Source organism: Apostichopus japonicus, chromosome 22 (genome assembly GCF_037975245.1).
Source record: "Apostichopus japonicus isolate 1M-3 chromosome 22, ASM3797524v1, whole genome shotgun sequence".
Classification (NCBI taxonomy): Eukaryota; Metazoa; Echinodermata; class Holothuroidea; order Aspidochirotida; family Stichopodidae; genus Apostichopus; species Apostichopus japonicus.
This window is the reverse complement of record NC_092582.1, coordinates 23574712-23602155: the sequence shown is the minus strand read 5'-3', so window position 1 is coordinate 23602155 and position 27444 is coordinate 23574712. Positions and strand designations below refer to the sequence as shown.

The 27444-nt window shown below is 35.1% G+C and overlaps 1 protein-coding gene across 3 annotated transcripts; it reads right to left on the bottom strand.

Moving 5' to 3' along the window:
- Window positions 1-1786: 1786 nt before the first annotated feature.
- Window positions 1787-26966, bottom strand: LOC139963969 (sodium- and chloride-dependent glycine transporter 2-like). Of its 3 annotated transcripts, none has more exons than XM_071965233.1 (13): window positions 26880-26966; window positions 15097-15239; window positions 12118-12249; window positions 11446-11794; window positions 9782-9914; window positions 8970-9104; window positions 8081-8184; window positions 7446-7570; window positions 6037-6149; window positions 4533-4664; window positions 3777-3992; window positions 3405-3569; window positions 1787-2824 (listed from the first exon to the last, which is right to left on the bottom strand). In XM_071965233.1, the coding sequence occupies exons 2-13, from the start codon at window positions 15227-15229 to the stop codon at window positions 2663-2665; spliced, it is 1899 nt and encodes a 632-aa protein (XP_071821334.1). In that variant the 5' UTR covers window positions 15230-15239; window positions 26880-26966; the 3' UTR covers window positions 1787-2662. The 3 variants fall into 3 exon arrangements, with proteins under 3 accessions (XP_071821334.1, XP_071821335.1, XP_071821333.1); XM_071965234.1 differs by lacking the exon at window positions 26880-26966 and adding an exon at window positions 26674-26697; XM_071965232.1 differs by lacking the exon at window positions 26880-26966 and adding an exon at window positions 20462-20615.
- Between the last annotated feature and the right edge of the window lie 478 nt (window positions 26967-27444).

The window sequence follows — 27444 nt, the reverse complement described above, 5'->3', positions numbered from 1 at the left end:
TACCGTACGGTGCATGTGATACATAACTGAATTATGAAACAGACACAGGCTGTCATGCGTATTATAATATAATAATGACTCAGATTGTGTCTCGAAAAGTCGGGGTTCGTGGACAACTCTGACATCCACGTGGGGTTCAAGTTCGGAAAACTGGTTTAGACCGTCCAGATTGAATGTATATACTGAGATATTTACCGCACACAAACGACGAAAGTAGAATGTTGGTACCGATATGTTCATTGAGGTCCATGTACCCTGGGTGCCCTTGACCCAATTGGCCCCTAAGCACTTGCTTAATCTGCCTAACTGATGTCAGTGAGTCACGATACAGTTAAGTGTTACATACATCGCACAGGGAAACATTATTTACTTTGATTAAGCATAGTTGTTTATAAAAGAAGTCTGTTATATGACTCCTTCACCTCTGATCAAAAACAATTAGATACATACGTTACGTATCAAAAGTTGGGGAGGGGGGGGGGGGGAGGGGATTAACTCTTGGTAGAGACACGTACTTCGAGATGCGGTGGGATATGTAGCTCTCACTTGAGTGGCCAAAAGCACCAAGTTATATCAAACTATTCGGCAAATGGATTCACTGTTCATTCTGTATATAACATTCCGGTATTTGAATGTTTCTAAAAAAATGACACTACTTGAAACAACAATTTTTTTTTGAATATAACTATATAAAAAGGTCACTTTTTCCATTGTGTGTGCATGACATCTACGCTATAAATCACAGCTATGTACAAATAATAAGACATTTTATCACCACGTTTAATACCGCAAAAATCAAGTTTGTTGACTGTGATGCTTACAAAGGTAGTAAATATTGTTCTGGTAGATATAATGTGATCTGGCTGGATGGACGGAATACTCACTAGTGAACGACTTAATTCCGTCGACCAGGCCCTATAATTCTATATCCGTATAGATCAAAAGTAAAACGCATATAGAAAAAATAAAATATCTTCACCTTTTTCTGATTTATTTGAAATAAAATTTTAAAAAATAAGATTTTAAGTTGTCTTGTAATGATATTCAAGAACAAATATCATGCTTAAAAGTTCATATTTCTCGTGTATACTTGCATGACGTAGTAGGGCTATTTCTTTATGCACTGTAAAGCCCCGCAGGATACCACAAGAAAAGGTATTTAAATTATCCGCGGAAAAAAATAATCGCGAAAAGTCCCTTTTAGAGAACCTATATATATGCCATGTTAGCAAATATCACTATGTTGTATGATTAGATGAAGAAGACTGAAAATATCTTCTGATAATGTGACCAGAATGCAGCTATTCATACTCGTTAATGAGAAATCCTGGTAGAATTTCATGGTTTGCAGCTTTCCAGTAAATTTTAAAAAAAGGCCAAATTTTTTTACAATTATTACCTTATCAACAGTTATTTTCCGCTGAACAATCGATATATAAGTAATTTTAATTTTCATTGTACTGTTCCATAACCTATACCACAACGTTGAGATCACCTGCAGTGTAAACCATTTTCGTCTTATATTAATATTTTATAGTATTACTTGTGGGCCCATGTCGCTCAAATATTGACTATATGTAGCTACTTTTAGGTTTATCTGCATTTTGAAGACATCTATATAGTTGGTTGGATGCAGCCATCATAAAGTAAACAATAAAATAACTCTGAGATAATGTAGGACATTGATCGTTATTGATTGATATAAATAGGGATTGGCGTTGGCTTAATGTATTACCAAAAAAAAAAAAAAAAGAAACAAGATTCGTGCGAAAGAAACTTCAACACATTGTTAGAATATTTCTCAAGATTAACTAGCCGGTTTATTTCATCAGTTGGTCTTCTATATATAGAGTGCGCCCTCAGTTATAAAGACACTGTGTAGAGCCGTAGTTGTTGGCTCACATGTGCTATCATTAGTTAATAATGTGTAAACATATCAAATGGAGAAATAAATAAACCAACAAATATGAATGAACATGCAAACAAAAATCCCAAATATATATGACTAATGTCCCCGGTCCCCACCTCAGTAAAAGAAAAATACTTTTTAAGGATTATCAACGCGCATTCCATCATATAAAAGTGTTATTAGTTAGTCTGTAAATTTAGGACACCCTGAGTACATAACTTTGTACATCTTTCTACCGTAAAACCAATTGAATATTTTCTCTATATAACTCAATATCGCAAAATTTTCGAGAAAAAACAAACAGAAGAAGTGGGAGGTGGAGCGCAGAGCGGCGGGCTGGGGATTACGCCGAACACGTACCCTTCATTTTTGTAAAACTTGAAAATTACTCTCTCTTTTTTGGTAAATCAAAAACTAGGCTACAGCTTGGTATGGTATATGTTTAAAACAGGGATAAACATGAATATTACTATCATTAATACGACATATAGCTAAAGCATGTCAAAACTCAAATGCAAAATCATGTTGTGTCATTTAAAGTTCCCTACAGCTTTTCAACTCAATTTTTCAAACGTTCCTTCATTACAGGGGAAAATAAATAAAAATTGGCCACAGTCGCAGTGTGTCACGTGACTTTTACTTTTTTTCACGTAATGTAGCAACAGCACAATCCTTAATTTATGGAAACATGACTGTTGCATGGCGACATCACTTTTAGTTTTTCAAAGGAATGAAATGCATTCTTAATAACAATCACGCTTTAGTAAAAGCTTCCATCTCAGTAGGGTAATCTGCTAAACTTTTCCTTCCACCCATGGTGGTGCCGTGCTTTTCGTGTGTTTCCCATGCGTGTTGACGGTCTTCTGTTCTGATAGGTCCCCACGTTTCTTCCGGCATTAGGGCCTTTTGAAAGCGCTGGTGACGAAATAATAAGATTTGAATTTATTTGCAACACAATTATTGATTTTCATTCACTTTGCACCCATGTTGCTCAGATATAATGTTTAAATATCCCAACAGACTTATGTAAAAACTTTGTAAGAACAAGCAAACTTATCATTACAGAGACAAACATATTCAGCTTCTGATTCACCGTTTTTATAATATAATTCTAACGAAACCAAATTATAAAGATTTACAATATATTTAGTCAGTTTGGTAAGGATTATTCATATTATTTGAGGAAGCTTCAAATTTCAAAGAAATGTTCTTGACAATGACACCTTTGTAGCAGTGATATACAATTACACCTTTGTAGCAGTGATATGCAATTACACCTTTGTAGCAGTGATATGCAATTACACCTTTGTAGCAGTGATATGCTATGACACCTTTGAAGCAGTCATATTCAGTGTTTTAGGTATTATTTATGTATCATAATGTGTCATTTAACACCATATCTTTGAGTTCAAGTGGTAAGTATAATGTTTACATATGTTTCTTTGACAAAATACATCATACTACGAGTGCTATGAAATTGTCTAATAATCAATACCTCTGTAATAGATCCGGAGTTTGAAGTAAGGCGGTAAATAATAAATATCGGAATCCACATCAACGTTGAACTGCTTATCATCCAGCCGATACCGCGAGCCCAAAGTGGATAGGGTCCGTTGTAGGTCGGATCACTCCAGTTAATGAAATTAACGAGCATTACAATCTGTGAATCAGAGCAGATATAAACATTGTTTATTCACATTTCTCATCGTTTGTTTCCACTTTCAGAAGTAAACGTCGTTGTGTACCATTGTTTAGGTATGTGATAAGATATGACATATCAGAACATGAAGTTTAAATATTCAATGTTAGTAGAGAGAGAGAGAGCAATAGTGAATATTTAAAGTTTATATATCAAATTGATAATTACCGCGAGGATAAATGGTGTGACAAAGCTCCATTGGAATATCCAACCCCAGAAGGTTGGATGGTCTACCATTTTGTCACCGATCATGGATCGAATGTCATTTCGGAATCGACGGAAGCCATAGATCCAAGAAATCGACACGCATTCTAAGAATGCAAAGAGTAGGATGGCGAAACTTGCAGAGGACTGATCAATAAGATTGGCCCAATAAGGCCCTGCCTGGAAGAGCAAAGGACTCCAAAATCAGTAAGACTGAACATAAGTAGATCGATATAGTTCGTGATTGAAAGCATTGTTACGCAATGGATGGAATATAAGTTAACATATAAGTTAATACAAGTTAAGTAAGTCTCTATAACTACTTCAGTTATTTTCCAGTTGAAAGTCGTAAATTTTAAGAGAGCCAAAAATAACTTGCAACAAACTCGATTAAAATGTCAATTCCATGTGAAAAAAACAGTTCTGAAACTTTATATTGAAGGAGGCGTCAAATTTAAAGCAAGGCTGCAATCCATACTGTTTGTTTATATGAAGTATGATTGGTGGCATTGCAAATTATAAAAAGATGTTTTCAATGATTACTTTAGCAAAATAAAAAAAAGGTTTGAAACTGTTATGTGCAAATATGAATATTCAACTCGACAATAGTTTATCGATTGAAGTCTAATAAATATAGAAGGTTCTTTATATATGTCCTTTGTATACCTCGGTATTACAGTCTAGTAAATACAGAAGGTTCTTAATCTGTCCGTTGCATACCTCGGTTGTGCATATCAGTCCAAACAGATAACCAACAATGCAGTAGGCTAAGAGGACCATCATCTTGTGTTTCCTCAATCGTTCTGGGAGCAAGTCAACGATAGCAGTCACAACCGCCTCGGTAGAAGCAAACTAACGACAAGATAACAAACAGATTTATATTATTGGCATCACCATGGCAACATAGATTTCTCTAAATATGCATATACATTAGACAACTTATTTGTGAATATTCCACTAAACCCATGCACACTATAATAGATATAGATGACCAAGCTATATCTTGCGATAACGTGTAATACGGCACATTAAGACCCCCTCCCCCCCCCCCAATTAGTAATAATGCCGAGTATTGTAATTAAACATATACTAATAATTATCATATCATACTTAATGTACACTATCATATAATATTGGGCAGGTTACGTATAGCTCCAATCAAGTTTCATTTATTCAAGATTATTCTAAGACTATTATAGTGAGAGCATTGTGATCAAGTAGTTAAGACATGCAGTGATACAAGGTTGACTAGTTCGAGTCCTAGCCAGATCATTACGTTGTGTGCAATGCACTTTTATCTCTATTGCCTCTCTTCACCCAGGTGTGTAAATGGGGACTTGCGAGGTTACAGGTAAAACTATAGTTGCGTGGGCCGGTTTGTGGCTCAACCCTGTGGAAAGTCATCCAGAGGATACGTATATTTATTAGTGGGACAAGTTACCAATGACTCGTGTTGCAAATTCGTGTGAGGGGGCCTGGCCTCAAACAAGGCTGTAAACTTTATTATATTGTCTACGTTTTGATGTACAGTAGACGGGAATTTTCAAAACAAACATGTAGAGTTTAGTAGTACATAAGTTCTTATTTGGAGATAAAAAATTGCTGACATTTTTAGAGCATTTTCGAAATATAATATTTTCGATGTTGAAAAGTCAATAGTTCGAAAGAAACAGATTTTTTTCCAGTGTATAATAGTATCATGTAAAGGAAACGACCCCTGGCCCCATTAGATACATTTCATTTCATTACAAATCCCGCAGACACACGCCCCCCCCCCGCACCCCCACACACACACTTTGTGGAGCGAATCGCTCATACTCTGACCATTCCAGATGTTTGTCGCCTAGATGAATTGATAGTCAGTGTGAGTGTTGATAGCAAACAATTCTAATGGATTATCTGGATTAATTTTTTACAAAATTGTACAGAATTGTACAAAATGTTACAACTTTATCAAAGGAAATATCTCATGGTATTCGACCGTAGTTAACTCCATCTCAGTTTTCTCCCTTTTACGATGACTGTACCATGTATAACGATATGATTGCAATACAATTGCCATTCCTTTGTTATATGTAAATATGAGCACATAAAGAAACCCGGGGTGGGGTTGGGGGTGGGGGTGGCGACAATCGAGTTGACAACACTGCAACCATGAATAATATTGTTAAAATTACGAAAGTTTAACTGTAGAAACAGTTGCAAAACCATGCTTGATACTCACATGGGTATCCAGAGCGAGAGAAAGGAGCATAAGGAAAAATAGAATAGCCCATAGTGTTGGCACCGGCAGCAGAGTGATCGCTTCTGGGTAAACGATAAAAGCCAGACCATACCCTACATAGAGACAATCATAACGTCATTAGAAAGAAGTAGTGATTCGGTTACCATAGATATAAGTATAAACCTCGAAATAGACACGTAAATGCTGTGCCTTGTTTATGGTAAACGTTTTTTTCATTTATATTTGTTACTTTCTATTTGCCGACTGTATCTTTGTTTGCTAAAATATGTCGACGGGAACATTTTATGTTACACGATATCAACGCCTCATAGGTATTTTTGCTAGGATTTATAATTTTATGTATCAGTTTTAAACAAACTGCCGCTTTCCCTACAAAGCGTGCATATAAACAATTTCTCATAGCTGCAAAAACAGTGTGAACCGTTTTTGTTGAACTCTTTTTACTTACGCACAAGGAACACATTCTGAGTTTCCATGTTAAATATGATTCAGGATCTTTAAATTATGTTCCTCTTACATCTGTGACAAATCAGTTTCAATCTAGACTTTCCTTTTCGGAAGAATTCCACCAGAGACTATATTAAGGGCTACCTGTGAGGTTTTCAAAGCTGTTTGGCAAACGGCGTCCAAATGCACATAAAGTATGTTTCTTCAACAAAGACGCAAAGTTTAGTTGGTACAAGGAGGAGCAGCATTTATAGATGACAAACATGAATATGCTTAGAATAATAAAATTGCATTGAACATACGGGTCTATGACTTAGTCCATGACTTAGTCCGTGACATAGTCTGTGACATAGTCTGTGACTTAGTCTATGACTTAGTCTATGACTTAGTCTATGACTTAGTCTATGACTTAGTCTATGACTTAGTCTATGACTTAGTCTATGACTTAGTCTATGACTTGGTCTATGACTTAGTCTATGATTTAGTCTATTATTTTGTCTATGACTTAGTCCATGACTTAGTCCATGACTTTGTTTATGACTTAGTCCATGACTTTGTCTATGACTTAGTCTATGACTTAGGCTTAGTCTATGACTTAATCTACGACTTAATCTACGACTTAGTCTACGACTTAGTCTGTGACTAAGTCTGTGATATAGTCTGACTTAGTCTATGACTTAGTCCATGACTTAGTACATGACTTTGTACATGACTTAGTCCGTGACTTAGTCCATGATTTAGTCCATGACTTAGTCCATGACTTAGTCTATGACTTAGTCTGTGACTTAGTCTGTGACATAATCTGACTTAGTCTATGACTTAGTCTATGCCTTAATATTGAACATTATTGGGGCGGTATCTAGCGGGTTTATATCAACTACCGACAACAATTCTTCGGTGATACCTTGTATGACATTGACGATAGCATTCATTCTACAAACCTTGAGAAACGACTTTTGAGACGTCTCTTTTCAGTTCATGACTCATAAATCCCAGATACGAAAAGATGACGAAACCGGCAAAGATACTGGTCAAGGAATTAGCGATGGATATCACTAAACTATCACTGCAAACAACAACAACAAAAACAGTCATAACGCAATACACTGACGTATATATAATCAGTCGGATTCTGTACATAGTAATGGCAGCTTAAGGTATGTATACGCAGCATCTGTATAGCTACGTCTAAATCATTGGAATCGATTGATGTCATAGAGATTTTTCTCTCCGTTACATTATTTGCCTTTAAAAGAGTGTCTACTTTATCTCTCTCAAACCATCAAGGAAAGAAATAGACAAGCAAGAAGAAATCCAAGAATGTGATTCTCAAGGGTCAACATTCATGACGGATCTTCTTAGTCTCTGAATTGACCAAGAAAGATTCATCCTGCATATTAATTAATGATATTCATGTCAAGGAAAGAGACAGAGAGATTATTATTGGAAATGTAATGACCTTAAAGTAACTTTAACTTACTTGTCATGATATTCAAATAACACTTCATTATTGATCAATGATACCAAAAGTGCCAAGGAGTATTGATGGCTATTAGAAACTTGGACAACAACTTACATATAAGTGTTGTTGTGGAATTTGTTGAATGAAGACAAAGTGATGACACCACCCCACGATGCTCCTAGTGAATAGAAGATCTGAACGGCAGCATTTAACCAAGACTGTAAAAAGGGGGAGAAAATACCGAAATTTAAGTGAGAGTATATGCATATGGGTTTTACTTGTTGTTATAGGACCAAGTGTAAAATGGACAACTTAGGGTCGCCCACTGTTCGACGCCGCCACAGTGTAGCGTTATTCTTGATTTGAGAAGATTCCAAAACAATGTTTCAATGATACAAAACCCATCTTAAGGACATGTCAATAACTTTGGATGCTTCAGTGAAAATGTCGACACCAGAACTATGCATGCAATCATATAAATATATATATATAGCTAGTATAAACTGTAACACAATCAATCAAGGAATGACAGATATAACTTTTCAGTGATTCCCCCGATCGAATTTTTACTACTACATCAACTCTTGGAGGAAAGCTCACATTTCCCCTTTTGGAAAAGTTGTTTTCACCTTTCAATAGTCGTTACGGCGAAATATATATACCAAGAGGGGAAACCACGTCCATGAAAGTTATTATTTTACCTTGATGCTTGATTAAACATTTGTGATCGAAATTGCATCATTTATATGATTGTTAAACTTTTCTGAAACCCGCGTCCACTCATAAACAATAGCCATAAGTTTATGTTATAATATGCATTCCTATATATATATATATGCATTCCTATATATATATATATATATATATATATATATATATATATATATATATATATATATATATATATATATATATATATATATATATATATATATATATATAATAATAATAATAATAATAATAATATTAGTAATAATATGTACGTCGATAATAAAATACTTACCCTAGGTTTGGCGAGATATTCCCATTGGGGGGTAATGAAAAATTTGATTCCTTCTGTATGGCCGGGTAATGTCAAACCCATAATAAAAAAGATGGTTAGTATGATGTAAGGGAATATAGCAGTCACGTAGACAACCTGGAAAAAAAAAACATGTAAATATCGATAAAAGTAAAACACATTTAATACTTTGAAATAAGAATCACCACATACTATGTTTGTTGGTTTTGTGTCGTATTGTTCAACTGCCAAGTTTTAAAAATTAATGACTTGTCGTGTAGAGTAATAAAACACATCGTGCAACTACTAAAGGTTGCATGCAAGAAATTTGCTTGGTTCGACAAGTTTATTTACTTTTTACCAAGATTAGCAAATGAAATTTGTTTTGGTAAAAAAACATATGTTCTGAAGTTTCATACCGTTTATAAACAATGACATTTGCGCTTGTGAAAATTTATAAAGAAATTAATCTTAGACTAGATTGAATAGACAACAATGGATCACATAAAGGAGTTGAGAGTACCATTTACTGACCTCGATGATTTGTTAACAACTTCACTAATTTTTTATTTTTTATTTTTACTTCTGAGTACGTGATGGATTGCTTGATTTAGACGTTAATATCACGCAGGCATGAACTTCTTTAATAAATTAATAACGGCTTCGGTCAACAACGGTTTCAAATCGAACACTGCGGAAAAGTGAAACTTTATACTCTCAGTACAGTACAGGGAGTGACCGAATCTCAACAATGCATTCTATGTATTTTACTATATGTTAAAGTACGCATTTCCTTAAACAAGGTTAAACCGTACCTTTCCGGATGTCTTGATACCCTTTATGAGGCAGAGAAAGACGAGGACCCAAGCAAGAAGAAGACAGAGAGCGATTTCCCATACTATTCCACCAGTCTGTTCAATTGATGACGCTTCGTGACGTACCCTAATGCTGTTGGATAGGCAAAAAAAACAATACGTGCTCCATTAAGTAGAAATATTTTAAAGAAAATTTAACAAAAGATGCGCCTCCTTCGTCCATTGATGCACCATTATTCAGACTATTGGCAAAATTATTCATAATTTTACGTACCTCCAAACTATCAGTAACCAAATAACAGAATAAACAATACCTCACCAAATCACAGAATAAACGATACCTCACCAAATAACAGAACAAACAATACCTCACCAAATAACAGAATAAAAGATACCTCACCAAATAACAGAATAAACGATACCTCACCAAATAACAGAATAAACAATACCTCACCAAGTAACAGAATAAACAATACCTCACCAAATAACAGAATAAACAATACCTCACCAAATCACAGAATAAACGATACCTCACCAAATAACAGAACAAACAATACCTCACCAAATAACAGAATAAAAGATACCTCACCAAATAACAGAATGAACGATTCCTCACCAAATAACAGAATAAACAATACCTCACCAAGTAACAGAATAAACAATACCTCACCAAATAACAGAATAAACAATACCTCACCAAATCACATAATAAACGATACCTCACCAAATAACAGAACAAACAATACCTCACCAAATAACAGAATAAAAGATACCTCACCAAATAACAGAACAAACAATACCTCACCAAATAACAGAACAAACAATACCTCACCAAGTAACAGAATAAACAATACCTCACCAAATAACAGAATAAACAATACCTCACCAAATCACATAATAAACGATACCTCACCAAATAACAGAACAAACAATACCTCACCAAATAACAGAATAAAAGATACCTCACCAAATAACAGAATAAACGATACCTCACCAAATAACAGAATAAACAATACCTCACCAAATAACAGAATACAGACAGACTGGCACAGCTACTGGCATTTTTTTTTCGTTTCCTTTGTACACGAAACATAAACATAACTTGCCATATTTTTCATTATCATATCAACCAAAAGAAATAACGTTATTTCACAACGGACCCGGCTCTCAATTAGCAGTTATGGCATGTAAGATTTGAGTAATTAATTTGAGAATCAGAGATATGAATTGTCGTCCAAAGTTGGATGAATCTTCTAACCTATCGTGACGGTCACTAATGATTGCTAAATGGATTCCTGCAAGAGAGAAAGTATAGGCAAAATTTACCTCGTAATTGGAATTTTGAAGAAGCGTTAAATATGTAGATATTAATGACATATTTAACTTGCACTTCAATATTCGTGACTATTTACACTATGAAACATCGATTAATGATAAACGTAGGAGCTTGCACATGACTATAATAAAGTATAAACAGAGTAAATTCAAACAATCGAATGGGGAAACACAATTGGTCCATTGCAAAAGTCACATTGAGTAGCGCAATAATCTACAGGTTTCATAAAATTGCCGGAATTAGTGAATTATGCTTCAACTCTATAAGTTGTCTCATGTTTACAACCAACCACTGTAAGTTTACAATATCTTCATGTTTAAATTCTTACTTCCAGTATTCCTCAGAAGGTCTAACTCTTTTGCCAGCTAGTGGGTCCATATATTGAGAATAATCATAGTTCCCTGATGAATCTTGGTCGATTCCATAAACTACCAGATCGGATGATGGTACGTTCTCTATCACGACGCAGCTACCATTCCCTGCAACGATCATACCGGTCTGGACAATGCAGTCTTGAAATCGTGTGCTACAAAAGTCTGTGTTCCATTCGTTATCACAACCCACCCATGGAAGTGTTCTTCTCATGGACGAGAACAGATAATGCAGAATATAGGCAGTCACGAGCATAAATGACGTATTACCAATAGCGGTCGCAAGCAACATTCCGTAACCGACACCTACATGAAAGAAATGAGAAAAGGAACAAATCAAGACAAAACTAAGTACTTCTAGTGTTTCTGATCTGTAAATACGATTTAGCGCCCTCTGTTTCAGCTCATCGTGTATAGTCCACAGTAACTTGAGCACGGTTATGGAATGATAATAGGCGGTTGGTTATAGGCACTGAGCCATGAGCGTCTTCAAACGGATACCGGCGCAATACCAAGTGTACACTATTCTATTCTATTCTGCATTTAGAGTTCCATATTATGCCTCCCCCTCCTAGTATCCCTTCCCCTAACCACAGTTACCCAACTTATCGAATCGCGTATAGCCTCACCTTTAAATAAAGGGACTGCTTTCCAGACCGTAACGACACCTTGACTGGCATACTGACCAAATGACATCTCCAACAACATCATTGGTAATCCAGTAAATGTCAGCATAATTAAATAGGGAATCAGAAACGCTCCTGTGTATGAAGTGAAACATATAGATCAGAATAAGATATTGATTTAAAGGAGCACATTGCGTTTACGTATCACCCAAAGGGAAGCATGTATACCATTAATTGTGATCATTACGCTACTCCAAACATGTACCAAACATATTTTGCCGAAAAACGTCTCGAATCTTACCAATAGGCCAATATATATATATATATATATATATATATATATATATATATATATATATATATATATATATATATATATATATATATATATATATATATATATATATATATATATATATATATATATATATATATATGTGTGTATATATATATACATATATATATACACATTATGTACACCCAGTACAGTTTTGTACTGTACATACATCTATGTACTGGTTGAAATTAATTCTATAGTAAAGTCTTCTAATTCAACCAATTGTATATGTACAGTGTGTATATTATATATTAGTTTAAACATAGTCTTCTGGCACTCATGGCACTCCGTACATATACACTCAGTACAGTGTATGTACTGTACACACTGTACATACATATGTGTGTACTGACTTTGACAAACTTTGAGGATTTTTCATTTCAAAATAAGGCAAAACACCCTCCTGAAATTTTTTGTACAAACAGGGTGGTACTATATCTCTTCCAGAAAAAATTATCAATTTTTTTTTAATTTGACGCGTTTTGAGTTATTGGCCGTCAAAAACGACCTCTTCTGTACATCGGAGCAACTTAACAACTTCATAAATTAATATTGAGAACAGCTAGAACCCTGAAATTTGTTAATGTGTAAGAACTTTATACTTATTAATAAAGTATAAACCCTGACACCTCTAACATGGTTACTTTGGTAAAAAATTGGCATCAAAACCCCTACCTCATGCTGAATCGCAGCATGAAATAGCAATTTTAGAGTTGCACAACTTGCAAACATAGTTTAGGAAAGCATTGTAATCATTATTTTGTAATATTTATACTAGACATAATAATCTCTGAAAGAATCAAGTACCCTGAAGCAATGGTTTAGGAGCAATTCATCACTAAAAATAGCACATTTTTTAGTGAAAAGTACAAAAATCAAATATTTTGACACTTTTAAGTTGACCTAACTCCACATGACAATATTTTTGTAGCCTAATTTTTTATTTTCCTGTTCTATGGGATAGACTCTTTAGGCATCTGTATTAGAAAGGTAGTAGAATGTTCAATTGCTGAGAAATGAGACCTCAAAAGTCAAGAAAATGCCAAAATGCCATGGTGGCGACAAATTGCGGAATTTCAAAGTGTGATATATCGGCCAATTGTAAAGCAATGCAACTGAAATTTTCAGAATATGCTTATTTTATGGTGGTCCAATCATACAATAAATTTGGGAATTTTTGGAAAGGGTGCAGCAACAGCCATCCGTGATTTGACACGGAATGACCCATATATATATATATATATATATATATATATATATATATATATATATATATATATATATATATATATATATATATATATATATATATATATATATATATATATATATATATATATATATATAAATGAAAATCGTAATGAGTTGGAAAATCAAGAACAGTGAAAAAACTTTCAGCATCCACCGGGATTCGAACCACGGGCCTTCCGCTATATATATATATATATATATATATATATATATATATATATATATATATATATATATATATATATATATATATATATATATAGATATAGATATATATATATAGATATATATATAGAAATATATTTATATAAATGTATACTGTACAAAATTTACAATATAAACTTAGAAATCATGACTTAAACAATCATTAGATTACGGAATAGTGAAACTCTAAGTCGGCAATGACTGACGATGGTATAACGTGTTGTCAAGTACGAATCGGACATGACAAAAATACCCACATGGACACGTATTGGTCAATTTTAACAACATGTGAAATTGAACTTGAACAATGCCTTATGAATATAGAGGGAGTCTATAGTATATATCATTTATTGTATTTGTACGCCTTGCATTTGTCATGATTGATTCGTTTCACGGAGGTCTAATACACCAACTAACGATACGCGTTAGTAATAAACAAATAGTTTGTCCAGGATGCAAATAACATACCTGTGATTTTCCCGCGTTAGGCTAGGTTAACGAAAGCTTATAATTCAATATGTGTATTTAATATTTGTAAACGTCTATTAAGAGCTTATCTTTCGTCTGTTTTGGAGGTTTTCATTGTCAGTTATCGTTACGAGCAATAAATATAGTAGTGTATAGGCCTAGTACATATAAATGTACTCATAAAATAAGCAAAAAAAATGCGTTTTTTTTATTGTCTGACGTCACGTGATAGAGATTATTTGATTTAAACTATATAATAGAAAGATGTGGTATGCACGCATAATTGTTTGGGCCAGCAAATTGTCATTTTGTTAAGAAAGGGTTAATTACTCGTTCAAAAGGGTTCACTGAGTAAAAAGTCTATCACAGTAACCTCTCTCATCAGTCGATAGTTGGTTATATGTAAATGAATGTAAGTGACAATGGAATGCTTAAAATGCAAGATAAACGCAATATGGACCTTTAATGGGATTATTCAAGTTAACCCACCATATATTCCTATAAGATATGAGTTCCATGAAAGATATTTTATATTCAATAATGATATTTTAATTGAGTGAAGTATATGCTAAAAAATGAAATTACAAATGTTATATTAGGTTAAATAATATCTTTTATTGATTGAAGGTGCTCTTCAAATGCAACTGTAATATTTAATAGTTAACCACTGTTCAATGCCTTCGTTTCTAATGTTAGAAGGACAACTAGGCCTATACACTTACCACCACCTGTGTCATAGGTCAAATAGGGGAATCTCCAAACATTTCCAAGCCCAACACAGTAACCTAACATTGACAGTATGAAGTCAGCCTTATGACTCCACGTTCCACGCTCGTATGTACTTGGTTCTGCCATTGTGATAAATCTACAGAGAAAAGAAAAGTATATATAGAAAGAGATGAGTTGGTCGCACGAGCCAGGGAGTTGTGTGACAGATTACAGCTCTTTGATGAACCATGTTGTGTCGTTGGCTTACATCCCTCGACTTCGTGCCCTATATATATATATATCGGTGAGTATATTGATTAAATGTATCTTCGTATTCTGTATGAATAGACTAATTGTTCGAGAACAGGCCTACAATTAGTTCCAAAATTAAAACGTTACGATGCACACATTTGAGATTAGGGGGGAGGGGGACTTGAGAGGGGATGGGTCAGATCAGTTTTGAGTGATGCTGAAATGTTCCCATGTTGCGGCACCAACCCTGCTTTAAAATTTGCTGGGCCATGATACCCTGCAACACCTTCCCCTCCCATGTGTAGACGTACGGCTCTGTAAATAAGGTATCAGACCTGCAGTTACGTTATGTACAGTGGCACACGTGAATCAAAACAAGAGTGAAAAACGAGAGAGTGAACCACATATAGACTCGCAACACACAGTGTGGAGATGAGAAGCTGCAGCCTCTATAGACTCGCAACACACAGTGTGGAGATGAGAAGCTGCAGCCTCTATAGACTCGCAACACACAGTGTGGAGATGAGAAGCTGCAGCCTCTATAGACTCGCAACACACAGTGTGGAGATGAGAAGCTGCAGCCACTATAGACTCGCAACACACAGTGTGGAGATGAGAAGCTGCAGCCTCTATAGACTCGCAACACACAGTGTGGAGATGAGAAGCTGCAGCCTCTATAGACTCGCAACACACAGTGTGGAGATGAGAAGCTGCAGCCTCTAACGACATTTTGAAAGTTTTTTTTCAGTTCCTTCATCAATTGTAAATATGTCAATTGATATACATAATAAGGACATTCGGTCTATACTATATATCAGTTCAGCGGAGAAGGCTTACAGGGAGCTGTCACTGCACAGAGCTTCGGTGCGGTCGCCTTCACCGGGAGAATTCTTATTCGTAGATGCTATGGTGGAAGATATGAGATATTGAGACTTCCAATTGTGTTATGTTCAAATATTATCTTCTTTTTTTTCAAAAACGAATATCAGAAATTCATGGAATTGTCACGTCAAAATTTCAAGGAATATTAAAGCAGATCGAAAATTAAACGATCATTTGATTGCCTCGTACTACTGTTACTAAAGATTCAGTTGAATAATATTTAGGACTGGCGTGGAATGCTTCACTGGTTGAAAACGTGAGGGAAAAGATCAAAGAGGGGGAGCCGCAACCACCACCCCCCCCCAACTCTACACGGATACAGGTAATCCGTGTTCAATGAAGTGTTGCCATAGAGATCCTGAATTCCGCTTGTCCTGCAAATCGTGCGAACTCATTGTAACATCAATCACTGGTTTGCGAGGGTTACTGCGGTATCAACGTTGCTAAGAAAAAAATCATTCACACCCATATCAATCTTCATCGACTCGACGGCATGACATGTGGTCTTGGGAGTGAAATGTTATGGATTGGACGCTACGGTAATCTATAGTATATCGTTACAGATGAGACACAAATCCAACCATATATCTTTGACTAGATCTCTTGAAAAGAACAACTCCCCCTATAACAGCTGGGAAACATACTGTTGCGTTTGGGAGATATTCAAGTCAAGCGGTCGTGTCTGGGTTCTCTTTTACTTTTTCTTGATTTTATATCTTCCAGATGGAATGTTGAGTTTGACCCTGAAGCAATGCTATACATCATTATGTCATGTAATAACCAGCTGCAATATTTTGTATCCAAGCATTTGCAACACTTATCTCCATCATAGAATCAAACATTGCAAACAAATAAGGATAATCATAAAACATCAAAACACATGTGGCTAATTGATGATATCATATTTAGACTTGATCGAGTCTTCAGCCTTGCATGTGAAGAATCATTACATCTCCCAGCAGTTGGAAAAGATTATAATTGGTTTGTTTGGGGAAGTTGTATCACATAGATCATGAATCTTTTGGTTTGTTCCTCCTTTCAAATTTACAGCGTTTTGGTTGTGGTTGTATATATTTGACTTTGTAGGACCGTTTATTGCAGACGTGAAGTACTATCACATATTAGTCTAGAGCAATACCTTGTTATCACTCATCACTCGAGTTAATTTATTACCTACTGCACGTAGTGCGAATCAAAAATGTACAGGAATTCGTTTTGGGTAACATAATGAATTGGTATTAATACACTCTAAATACAAAGGAGCAGATATTCACTCCATTAGACGGCAGTTATCTTCGTATTTCGAAGCCGAAGTAGGATACTTAATATTCACTCTTTACAAAGGAGCGACCAAATGAGCCAATCAAATGCTAAGGACGCTCACTTTTTCTTGGAGTGAAGGATCAACCAATCAGTATGCTTCTTTTTCGAATTCAGAAATATTTGTATTTACGCCTTTTTTTACTCGTTTGCCCTCCAAGAACGAGTTCTTGTCGTTTGAATCTTAAAACATGTTAGTTTCGCCGTGGCTTGAAGAAAGGGGATGTGAACGTGATGGTATTCAATATTGTTTGGAGGTAAGGCCTATGCCTACTGTTAGGCCTATGTGGTGAAAGAAAAATGGTGGAAGAGAGCTATGAGAAGAGGAGTGATGGTGAGGGGGGGGGGGGAGGGGAACAAGGGGAGAAGGAGGGGAACAGAAGAAAAGTTAGTCATGTCCTGTCTGTTTGTTGAGCCCATGAGGTTGAATGATGCGAAGGCGTTGCAAATAAATTAGTTGATCATTTCTCATGCGGTGGGGCGATGCAAGAAAGCGTGTCGGTTTAGGCGCCTTACGTGGATACTCGCGTATCGCCACATAAGGACTAACGCAGTTCGTTGGTCATAATGTGGATACTCTCATATCGCCACATCAGGAGTAACGCAGTTCGTTGGTTCTTATGTGGATACTCGAATCGTCACATAAGGACTAACGATCTGCGTTAGTCCTTATGTGGCGACATGCGAGATATCCACCTAATGACTTGTGAATATTGTCGGTGTTGGCGGTCATTATGTGGCAGTGTTAGGATCGCATGATAAATAAATTGTTCTTGGTCATTATGTGGAGGTGCTATAAGTGCCACCTAATGACTAAAATTGTTCTTGGTCATTATGTGGCGATAACTTTGTGTTCACATAATGACTTAGGTTTACATAACAAAATGTATGCATTTTTGTCGGTTTTGGCGTTCCATACAGTTTACCCTTTTGCTAAGAATATGAAACGACAATAAGAGTTGTGTCTTAAATTTATGACACAAATTATTGCATTAAAGCCCTGCTGCTAATCTACAGGCAGAGTTGCTTGTTTATTTTATGTCAAACGTTTTGTACAATCAGTTTTACTTTCTGTCAATAAAAGGTATAATGAAGGTTGTAAAACAAACTGCGCCCCTACATTCCACCATTCAGTTTATAAACTAAACAGTCAAACCCCTATTTCCTTAGGTACAATTTGAAAGGGTTGAAGATATCTTTAGAGATATGAAGATTTTCATTAAAAGTAATGAATGAATCTTTTCCAATTACAGTGGATTATAAATGTCTTTAATTCAAGTGATGTCACATATAAAATAAACTATTACAATGGGAAAGTATAGCTTTGTAAGAACAGCTGCTTTTCTGGAGTAGTTGAGGTTAGGCCAGTTAAAAAAAAAAATACATTCAATCAACCAGATCTCATATTAGGGACAATATATTGAGATGGAGTTTCAACTAGCAGTATGGAATGTTTTTCTTTTCAATACAAATGTTACAATTTCTTCCACCGAAATATCACTTTAAATGGAATATGATATGGAAATATCTTTATTTATAACTAGTGACGTGGATGTGATTTGTCTAATTATATTCAAACATATCTCGATCAAGGGCGACGGAAGCACTTTTAATCTGGGGGGGGGGGGGCACCGACATCAAAGGGCACTTTGCAGAAATTCGATAGGAGTGATGCAGCCTTATATTCAGTACCCTTTATAACTCTTGTTGTATTATCTTATTTGCGTATACACATCACTCCATCATTCCCCCCCCCCCCTTCAAGGAAAATATGCATACTAGCACTGCAATATCCAATGTGCCAAATTGGGAAACAAGGAACAATTAGTTTTCTTTTGAGACAAAATGAGGTGAAATTATGCTAGTTGCTAATGTAGGAATCTTCCGAATTAGAGTTTATTTCTTGTCAATATCTTAACAAATTTTTTTCCATTCGAAATAGTTTTGAGTTTGACCCACAGAAATTCATTAAAAGTCGGGGGCGTAGCCAGGATTTGCAAAGTTGTATGCACGACTATCTGAGCGGAGCGCCACCATCGGTTGGCGCGGAGCGTACAAGAAAATTTTTGGTTTTACAAACCCCTCAGATGGCTGGAAACGGCTTTTCCCGAGTGTTCATTCTGGTTCCCTGGCCTCTTGCTAACTTGAGACACCTCAATTTTTATGTAGAAAAAGGGCACATTTTTAACCTGAGGAAAAGTGGGGGGCACGTGCCCCCTGTGCCCCCCCCCCCCCGGTTCCGCCGCCCTTGATCTCGATATAGCGACATGATATTGATATGGTGTTTCAACATGGAAAATTTTTCCTTTTTCCGATATAAGTGTTACACCGTCCTGCTAATTTTATGAACATAATTCTCGCTGCCATACGCGTTTGTGTTACTTGTGAGTAGTGGACTTAATGTGCGTTATATGACAGCTATTCTGCGCATGCATGGTCAACTCTTTACCAAAACTACTGCTTGTAGATCAAAAGTAAATTTTTAATTTATCGAAATAACACACCTTTCGTTACTAACTTTGCATGGAGTCCTGAATGATTATAGACCTAATTGATTTGATTCATTTCTCAACTTTTCCAGACAGTTTAATATTATTTTTCACAAAGTTAATCGTTTACTTGAAATGGGTGCTCGAATATAGCCTTCAAGCCATTGAGGGCAGCTATTTGATATTGTGATGGAATTTTATAATCGAGAAACATCAAGACATTGATCAAAACACCGTCTTAAGTACTCAAGAAGTAAATAAGCTAATATTTGAATAAAACAGCAAGACTCAACATTCCAAGTAAGAACAGCCGATTGGTTGTATTATTCCACTTAGTGTCAGGTGTACTGGCCTACCTATATATTTGAAACTTGCATGACCGTGGTCAGAATGAAAACTTACAACACAAAACAAAATAGGTTTAACAAGTAATTACCTTGTAGATGTCTTGATTATCACTTCACTTGAATCCAATATGGTCAAAACCCCAATTTTTACGAAATCCGTTTTACCCTCGTCGTAAAAGCAAAAGGATCCTGTTTAATTTACCGACGTATAAACAGATACTTGATGTCTCAACAAAGGGTACATATCCTTACCAGGATGCGTTTTCGTTATATGTAGTCAATTTAAAGAACACTTATGCTGGAGTAGTACGCACAGCCTGCAGGTAAGAATTTAAAAAACTTCACACCACAATACAATGGTTATATAATGAATATCCCTTCATAAGCTCACAGTGAATAGGCCCTAGCTGCAGGAATGTCATAGAAAACAAAATGGGTTTTGTTTCGATTGTCCGTATCTGTTAAGAGAATTGTTAAGAAGAGTAGAACGTTCCGACTGACTATCAGTGCAGGGAAGTAAATGCCATCGAGTCCAAATCGCTATACTCTGTAAAGTAAACAATAGCTCATCAACCTGATCATGCGTAGTATCTATTCCGTTTCCAAGGGACACGTGATACTCACTTGACGCAACATCGACATGATAATACGGTTACAGTATAGTAGTAAGGCGGACTGGGGGTTAAGAATGGATTAAGTTTACTGTATTTTTCAACAACTTCTTCCCCACAATTACTATGCCTATACTCGTGTTAGTGGAAATTCTACCTCTTTAATTGACAATATATTTACAAACAGTGGACTTATTAGTAATTACACTCCTGGCATATTAATAACAGATGTACGTGACCACTTCCCTATATCTAACAAGAGGACAGCGGTTACGCTACTAGAAGTTATTCTAGTAACATTTCTGATCATTTCATTAACGCCATCCAGAATTCTGATTGGAATATGATATATTCAGTTAGCAATGTGAATTATGTTTATCATAAATTCAATTTAGTTTTTCAAAAGATTTATGACGATGTATTCCTCAGTAATTCGTAACGTCGTAACAAACGTCATCCATGGATAACGATATGGTATCTTACAATCGATTAATAAATGTAAAATAAATCTTATTAAAAACATTTTAAGGAGTCCTACAAAACAAATTCTGGTAAGTTTCTTAGTTATCGCAATAAGCTGAATGATAATATTCGTATTTCTAATAAGCGGTATGTTTCTGATAAGTTCAATAACCGAATAAGAATGATACCAAACATATACATGGTCAATTATACATGGTATACAGAACACAAATAGATAACAAAAATGCTATTCCTGATACATTGAAAGTTGGCAATAGTTCAATTAACGATGATAAACAAATTGCAAATGTATTCACTTCGTAAACATTTGTTCTTTATTTGCTGCCAATATTCACAGCAGTACAACTGCTGATCAAATATCTAAAGAACGCTAATCCTTCGACTCTGTTATGTCTCCTTAAAGGCATTGAAGACTCGCCCCAAACCGCGTGCGGTCATCTGAAAAAGTTAACTTTCCGTTGCTTGCGAGTGACGTTTTGTTCGTGTCGCTACAAAATGCAGACAGTAATGAAACGTGATACCTTGTTATCTTTAGCTGGACCTGAGATGTCCATCGCTTTATTGTTTGTACAATGTGCTGTGGGTATTGACCGCAGCTGTTTGTACTGACTGTACACTAGTGTATAATTACCGATGGTAGCAAGCTATGTGTGTGTATTTCTGGGATCCATGGTGTTGTCTAACACATCTGTTACACCTCATTCGAAAATAGGTCAGATTACCGGCATTAGACGTTTCTTTTTGCGCGAGTCTTCACGCCCTTTAAAGAAAGTGAAGTATACAAACTTGCTATGTCTAGCTTGAAACCGAACAAATCTGCTGATTTTGATAATATAAAGCCTTTCATGCTAAAGAAAAGTAATACCTTTTATTGTTAAGCAATTGCTTACAATATCAACTTATCTTTATCTAGTGGTATCGTTTCCGACCAATCAAAAATAGCCAAAATCATTCCAACATATATATATAAAAAGGTGACCCTGAAGGTAGCGACAATTTTCGTCCAGTTTATCTCTTATCAGGTTTTTCCAAGATATTTGAAAGAAAAGTTTATAACCGTATTCAGTTTTGCTAGTAAGCATATAGTATTATGTTCAAAGGACAATACGGTTTCCGAACAGGACATTCAACTGAGCTGGCTTTAACGGATGTTTTGATCGCTAAGAAGATGATTTCTGTGGGTGTCTTTTTAGATTTGTAGAAAGCGTTCGATACAATGGACCACCAAATTTGTTTATGAACTTCCTTATTATGGTATATTCTCGGCCTTGACTGTTTTAAATGCTATCTTTCGAATATCATACAATTCACAACTTTACATTATTCACTGTTAGATTAACGAAACCTGTGTCTTGAAGTTAGAAAAGGTACCACAATGTTGTAAAATTAACATTCAACATTGGTCGCAGAATAACAGTGAGAATGCATTTTAATTGCGAAACATTAATGAAGAATAAACTGAAACGGTGGGTATAATGACTTGATACCAATTATTTAACCTTTGCGTGAATGTACAATTACACTTTATTGCCGTTTTCAATGAATTAACATGCATTGGGAAACTGTTCTATTTGCATATTCACTGTGAAGGTGTTACCCAAATTGTATTGGTTATATTCTCGTAATGTGATTTCGGTGTTTAATTATACACATATTGTGTCTTAGACTAATTAATCTTGTAGTTTGTGAGAACTATTGCAATTGAAAGGAAAGGATATGTTTATTGCTTGAAAACATGTTGTTTGTGCTATAAAAAAATGACATTTTTCATTATTTTCTCAAATACACAAAGTCGGTAAATATATAGTTGACTCTTGCACAACTACATCCTGTATAAAATGTACATCGTCTAATGAGTAGGTGTTACACGTTGAACAGTCGCGGTATCCATTAACACCAAACGGGTTGCCGATTTATGAAATAAATAGCACTTAAAGGTATAAGCCAATCAGTAATCTGATGACAGTTGGAAACATTTACAGGAGAACAGTTGTTCTCTAACGGGGTTCTAAAGAAGTGAAATCGCGGTTTGAATGTGCCCGATAAAATACGTCACATCGTGTTTCACCAACTGCTCTTAATTTACGTCGGCTTGCCGATATTCTACCGTAAAAGTACAACTTCTTTCTAACAGTGCAAGTCTATCGTATTATTTAGTCATCGGCTGAAAAGATGACAGAGCAACCTAAAGGTTAACAATTACTTCATCTTCGGGAGAGTGATATCAGTGAAGGGCACCCGGGCATAAACACCTGCCACAGCCTAGAAAGCATCCACCATGCAGTTTTACCCATTGTTCGATATACGATATGTTATCGTTTCATTGCCAGTAAATTAACATTATAACTTCGATGTCATGCACTGAATCTCTATCGTTAACCTATACATCTCAGAACAGTTTTGTTTTATGGCTGTTGGATTCCGCGAGTTTCGGGTAAATGTCACGGTGCCAGTATAAGTAAAATACAGACAATACTGGATATCTATAAGCAACACAGATATTTGTTGTTAAGCTTATGGGAAGCTCGGAACAGAACAAGGGTATCCAGCGATATGAAATTGGGTGCCATTACTATGTATGCAGAGATGCCAAAATAACAGACTGAATATCCTAAAACAAATCAGATTTTTGAGAGAAAAATCAAATTTTCACGAAAACTCAACACTACCACTGGCCCGTTGGCCCGGGCCAGTAAAATGTCAGAAAAATGTTTTACTGGTAAGGCTGGCAAGTAAAATGATTGCTTTTTCATTAACATTTAATGAGAAAATTGTAAAGCTGCCGATTCCGCGTATTTCCCGCCCATGTAGGCTCGTTGTTCAACGTGTTTGTTGGGGGGTTACTTTTCCATTTTTCTATGCGATTCCGCTTCCTTTAAAAAATTTAAAAAAAAATAATAATAATATTTTAATTGAATGAGCCTTCCTTCAAATTGTGTCACAGTTAAGGTATTATAGTTTTCAACATAATATTATCAATTGAATGAGGCTACATTCAAATTGTGTCACAGTTATGGTACTAGAGTTTTCAACAAAATATCATAATTGAATGAGCCTACATTCAAATTGTGTCACAATTAAGGTACTAGAGTTTTCAAAATAATATTATAATTGAATGAGCCTACATTCAAATTGTGTCACAATTAAGGTACTAGAGTTTTCAAAATAATATTATAATTGAATGAGCCTACATTCAAATTGTGTCACAATTAAGGTACTAGAGTTTTCAACATAATATTATAATTGAATGAGCCTACATTCAAATTGTGTCACAATAAAGGTACTAGAGTTTTCAAAATAATATTATAATTGAATGAGCCTACATTCAAATTGTGTCAAAATAAAGGTACTAGAGTTTTCAAAATAAGATTATAATTGAATGAGCCTACATTCAAATTGTGTCACAATAAAGGTACTAGAGTTTTCAAAATAATATTATAATTGAATGAGCCTACATTCAAATTGTGTCACAATTAAGGTACTAGAGTTTTCAACAAAATATTATAATTGAATGAGCCTACATTCAAATTGTGTCACAATAAAGGTACTAGAGTTTTCAACACAATATTATAATTGAATGAGCCTACATTCAAATTGTGTCACAATTAAGGTACTAGAGTTTTCAAAATAATATTATAATTGAATGAGCCTACATTCAAATTGTGTCACAATAAAGGTACTAGAGTTTTCAAAATATTATTATAATTGAATGAGCCTACATTCAAATTGTGTCACAATAAAGGTACTAGAGTTTTCAAAGTAATATTATAATTGAATGAGCCTACATTCAAATTGTGTCACAATTAAGGTACTAGAGTTTTCAACAAAATATTATAATTGAATGAGCCTACATTCAAATTGTGTCACAATAAAGGTACTAGAGTTTTCAAAATAATATTATAATTGAATGAGCCTACATTCAAATTGTGTCACAATAAAGGTACTAGAGTTTTCAACACAATATTATAATTGAATGAGCCTACATTCAAATTGTGTCACAATAAAGGTACTAGAGTTTTCAAAATAATATTATAATTGAATGAGCCTACATTCAAATTGTGTCACAATAAAGGTACTAGAGTTTTCAAAATAATATTATAATTGAATGAGCCTACATTCAAATTGTGTCACAATAAAGGTACTAGAGTTTTCAAAGTAATATTATAATTGAATGAGCCTACATTCAAATTGTGTCACAATTAAGGTACTAGAGTTTTCAACAAAATATTATAATTGAATGAGCCTACATTCAAATTGTGTCACAATAAAGGTACTAGAGTTTTCAAAATAATATTATAATTGAATGAGCCTACATTCAAATTGTGTCACAATAAAGGTACTAGAGTTTTCAAAATAATATTATAATTGAATGAGCCTACATTCAAATTGTGTTTTATCTGTTTACGGCGTTTACGTTTCTTAGCATTTTGGTTCGTATATTGTCTTCATCAAAGTGTACAGATCAAAAAATTAACTTCACCCATCCGCGCCCCAATGGTAAGACTGAATAAGCATGCTACTGCAATTACTCGCTATTGCCCTCCGCATATACTCGTCAATAATGCAGGGTTAAAATAAATAAAAATAGAGTAAAATACAGATAAAACAATACGGTTCAAAATTGTGATATAAGCAATATTACACAATCAACAACTCTTTACCAAAAACAGAGACTAACAGGTGCGTCAACAGTCCAAAATATTATCCATATAGGCGTGTCACTGGGGCGATGTGCCACTTATATATGCTGCTGGTTTATCAAAAACGTCCATGCATGTTACAGTACGGTTCAAAAGTTGTGTCATGCGCAATTCTACACAAACAACAACTCTTTACTACAAACAGAGATTAAAATGTGCGTCAACTGTCCGGAACAGTATATTTGTGCAAAAAGTTGAGCACTGTGAGGTTGTGATGAACAATGATATCAGAATAGGCTTTTCACTTAAAATGTGTTTCTCATCAAGATAAGAGTTTTATTAGCTGCCAACGGAAGATTGCGGACTGTTATTAACATTGGACTAAAAAGGCAGTCACAACAAGGGCCCGAGTACCAGCAGTAGCTATAATGCTGTGGCCCCAGACAAAAAGCAGAAGTCACATTTACAAAATACTTCACTTATTAACTAGACCAAAGTCGTTAAAACAAAATTGTAGATTGAAATGTATATATAGATCTAATTGAAATGCAAAAACCAAGGATTTACCGCTGAATTGAATGTTTCAAGAAGTGTTCCTGCCAGCTGAATGTAACTTAGGTGTTAAATCAACTTAGCTAAAGCTGTGGCCCCCAGACAAATAGCAGAAGTCACATTTACAAAATACATCACTTATTAACCAGTCCAAAGTCGTTAAAACAAAATTGTAGATTGAAATGTATAGATCTAATTGAAATGCAAAAACAGGGATTTACCGCTGAAATGAATGTTTCAAGAAGTGTTCCTGCCAGCTGAATGTAACTTCGGTGTTAGATCAACTTTACTCGACCGTTTCATAGGACCTGCGAAATGATAGTAAAGTGCATACCAAAGGTAGCGCTACACTTTAAAACAAATACGGATCCTCATACGTGACATGTGCAAAATATCAAATTGATATATTATTGAAGAGGGTTGCTAGAGCTGTAGTGTTAGTTTGATATATATATATACTGCTGTATAGGAAAAGATACATCATTTATAAGTACAACTGAAAAACAACTATGAAGCAAAAAAATATGCTGAAACATTGTGTTAGTTAAAATTATGTTCAGATTTACCGTATTAGATACATGCCGATTTATTGATCATTTGTAATATTCAATATATGCAACTATGGGCCTACGTATATGGAGCTACAACAGCACCGTAATAGCAGGTTTAGCACTCGTGCATGTTAGCGTACTACTCGCATGTTCTTATGGTATTCAATTGAACCTACGCGAAAGTGTCTTCTGTATTTCATCTATATGCAGCCGTTTGTTTTCAAGATTTTGTTTA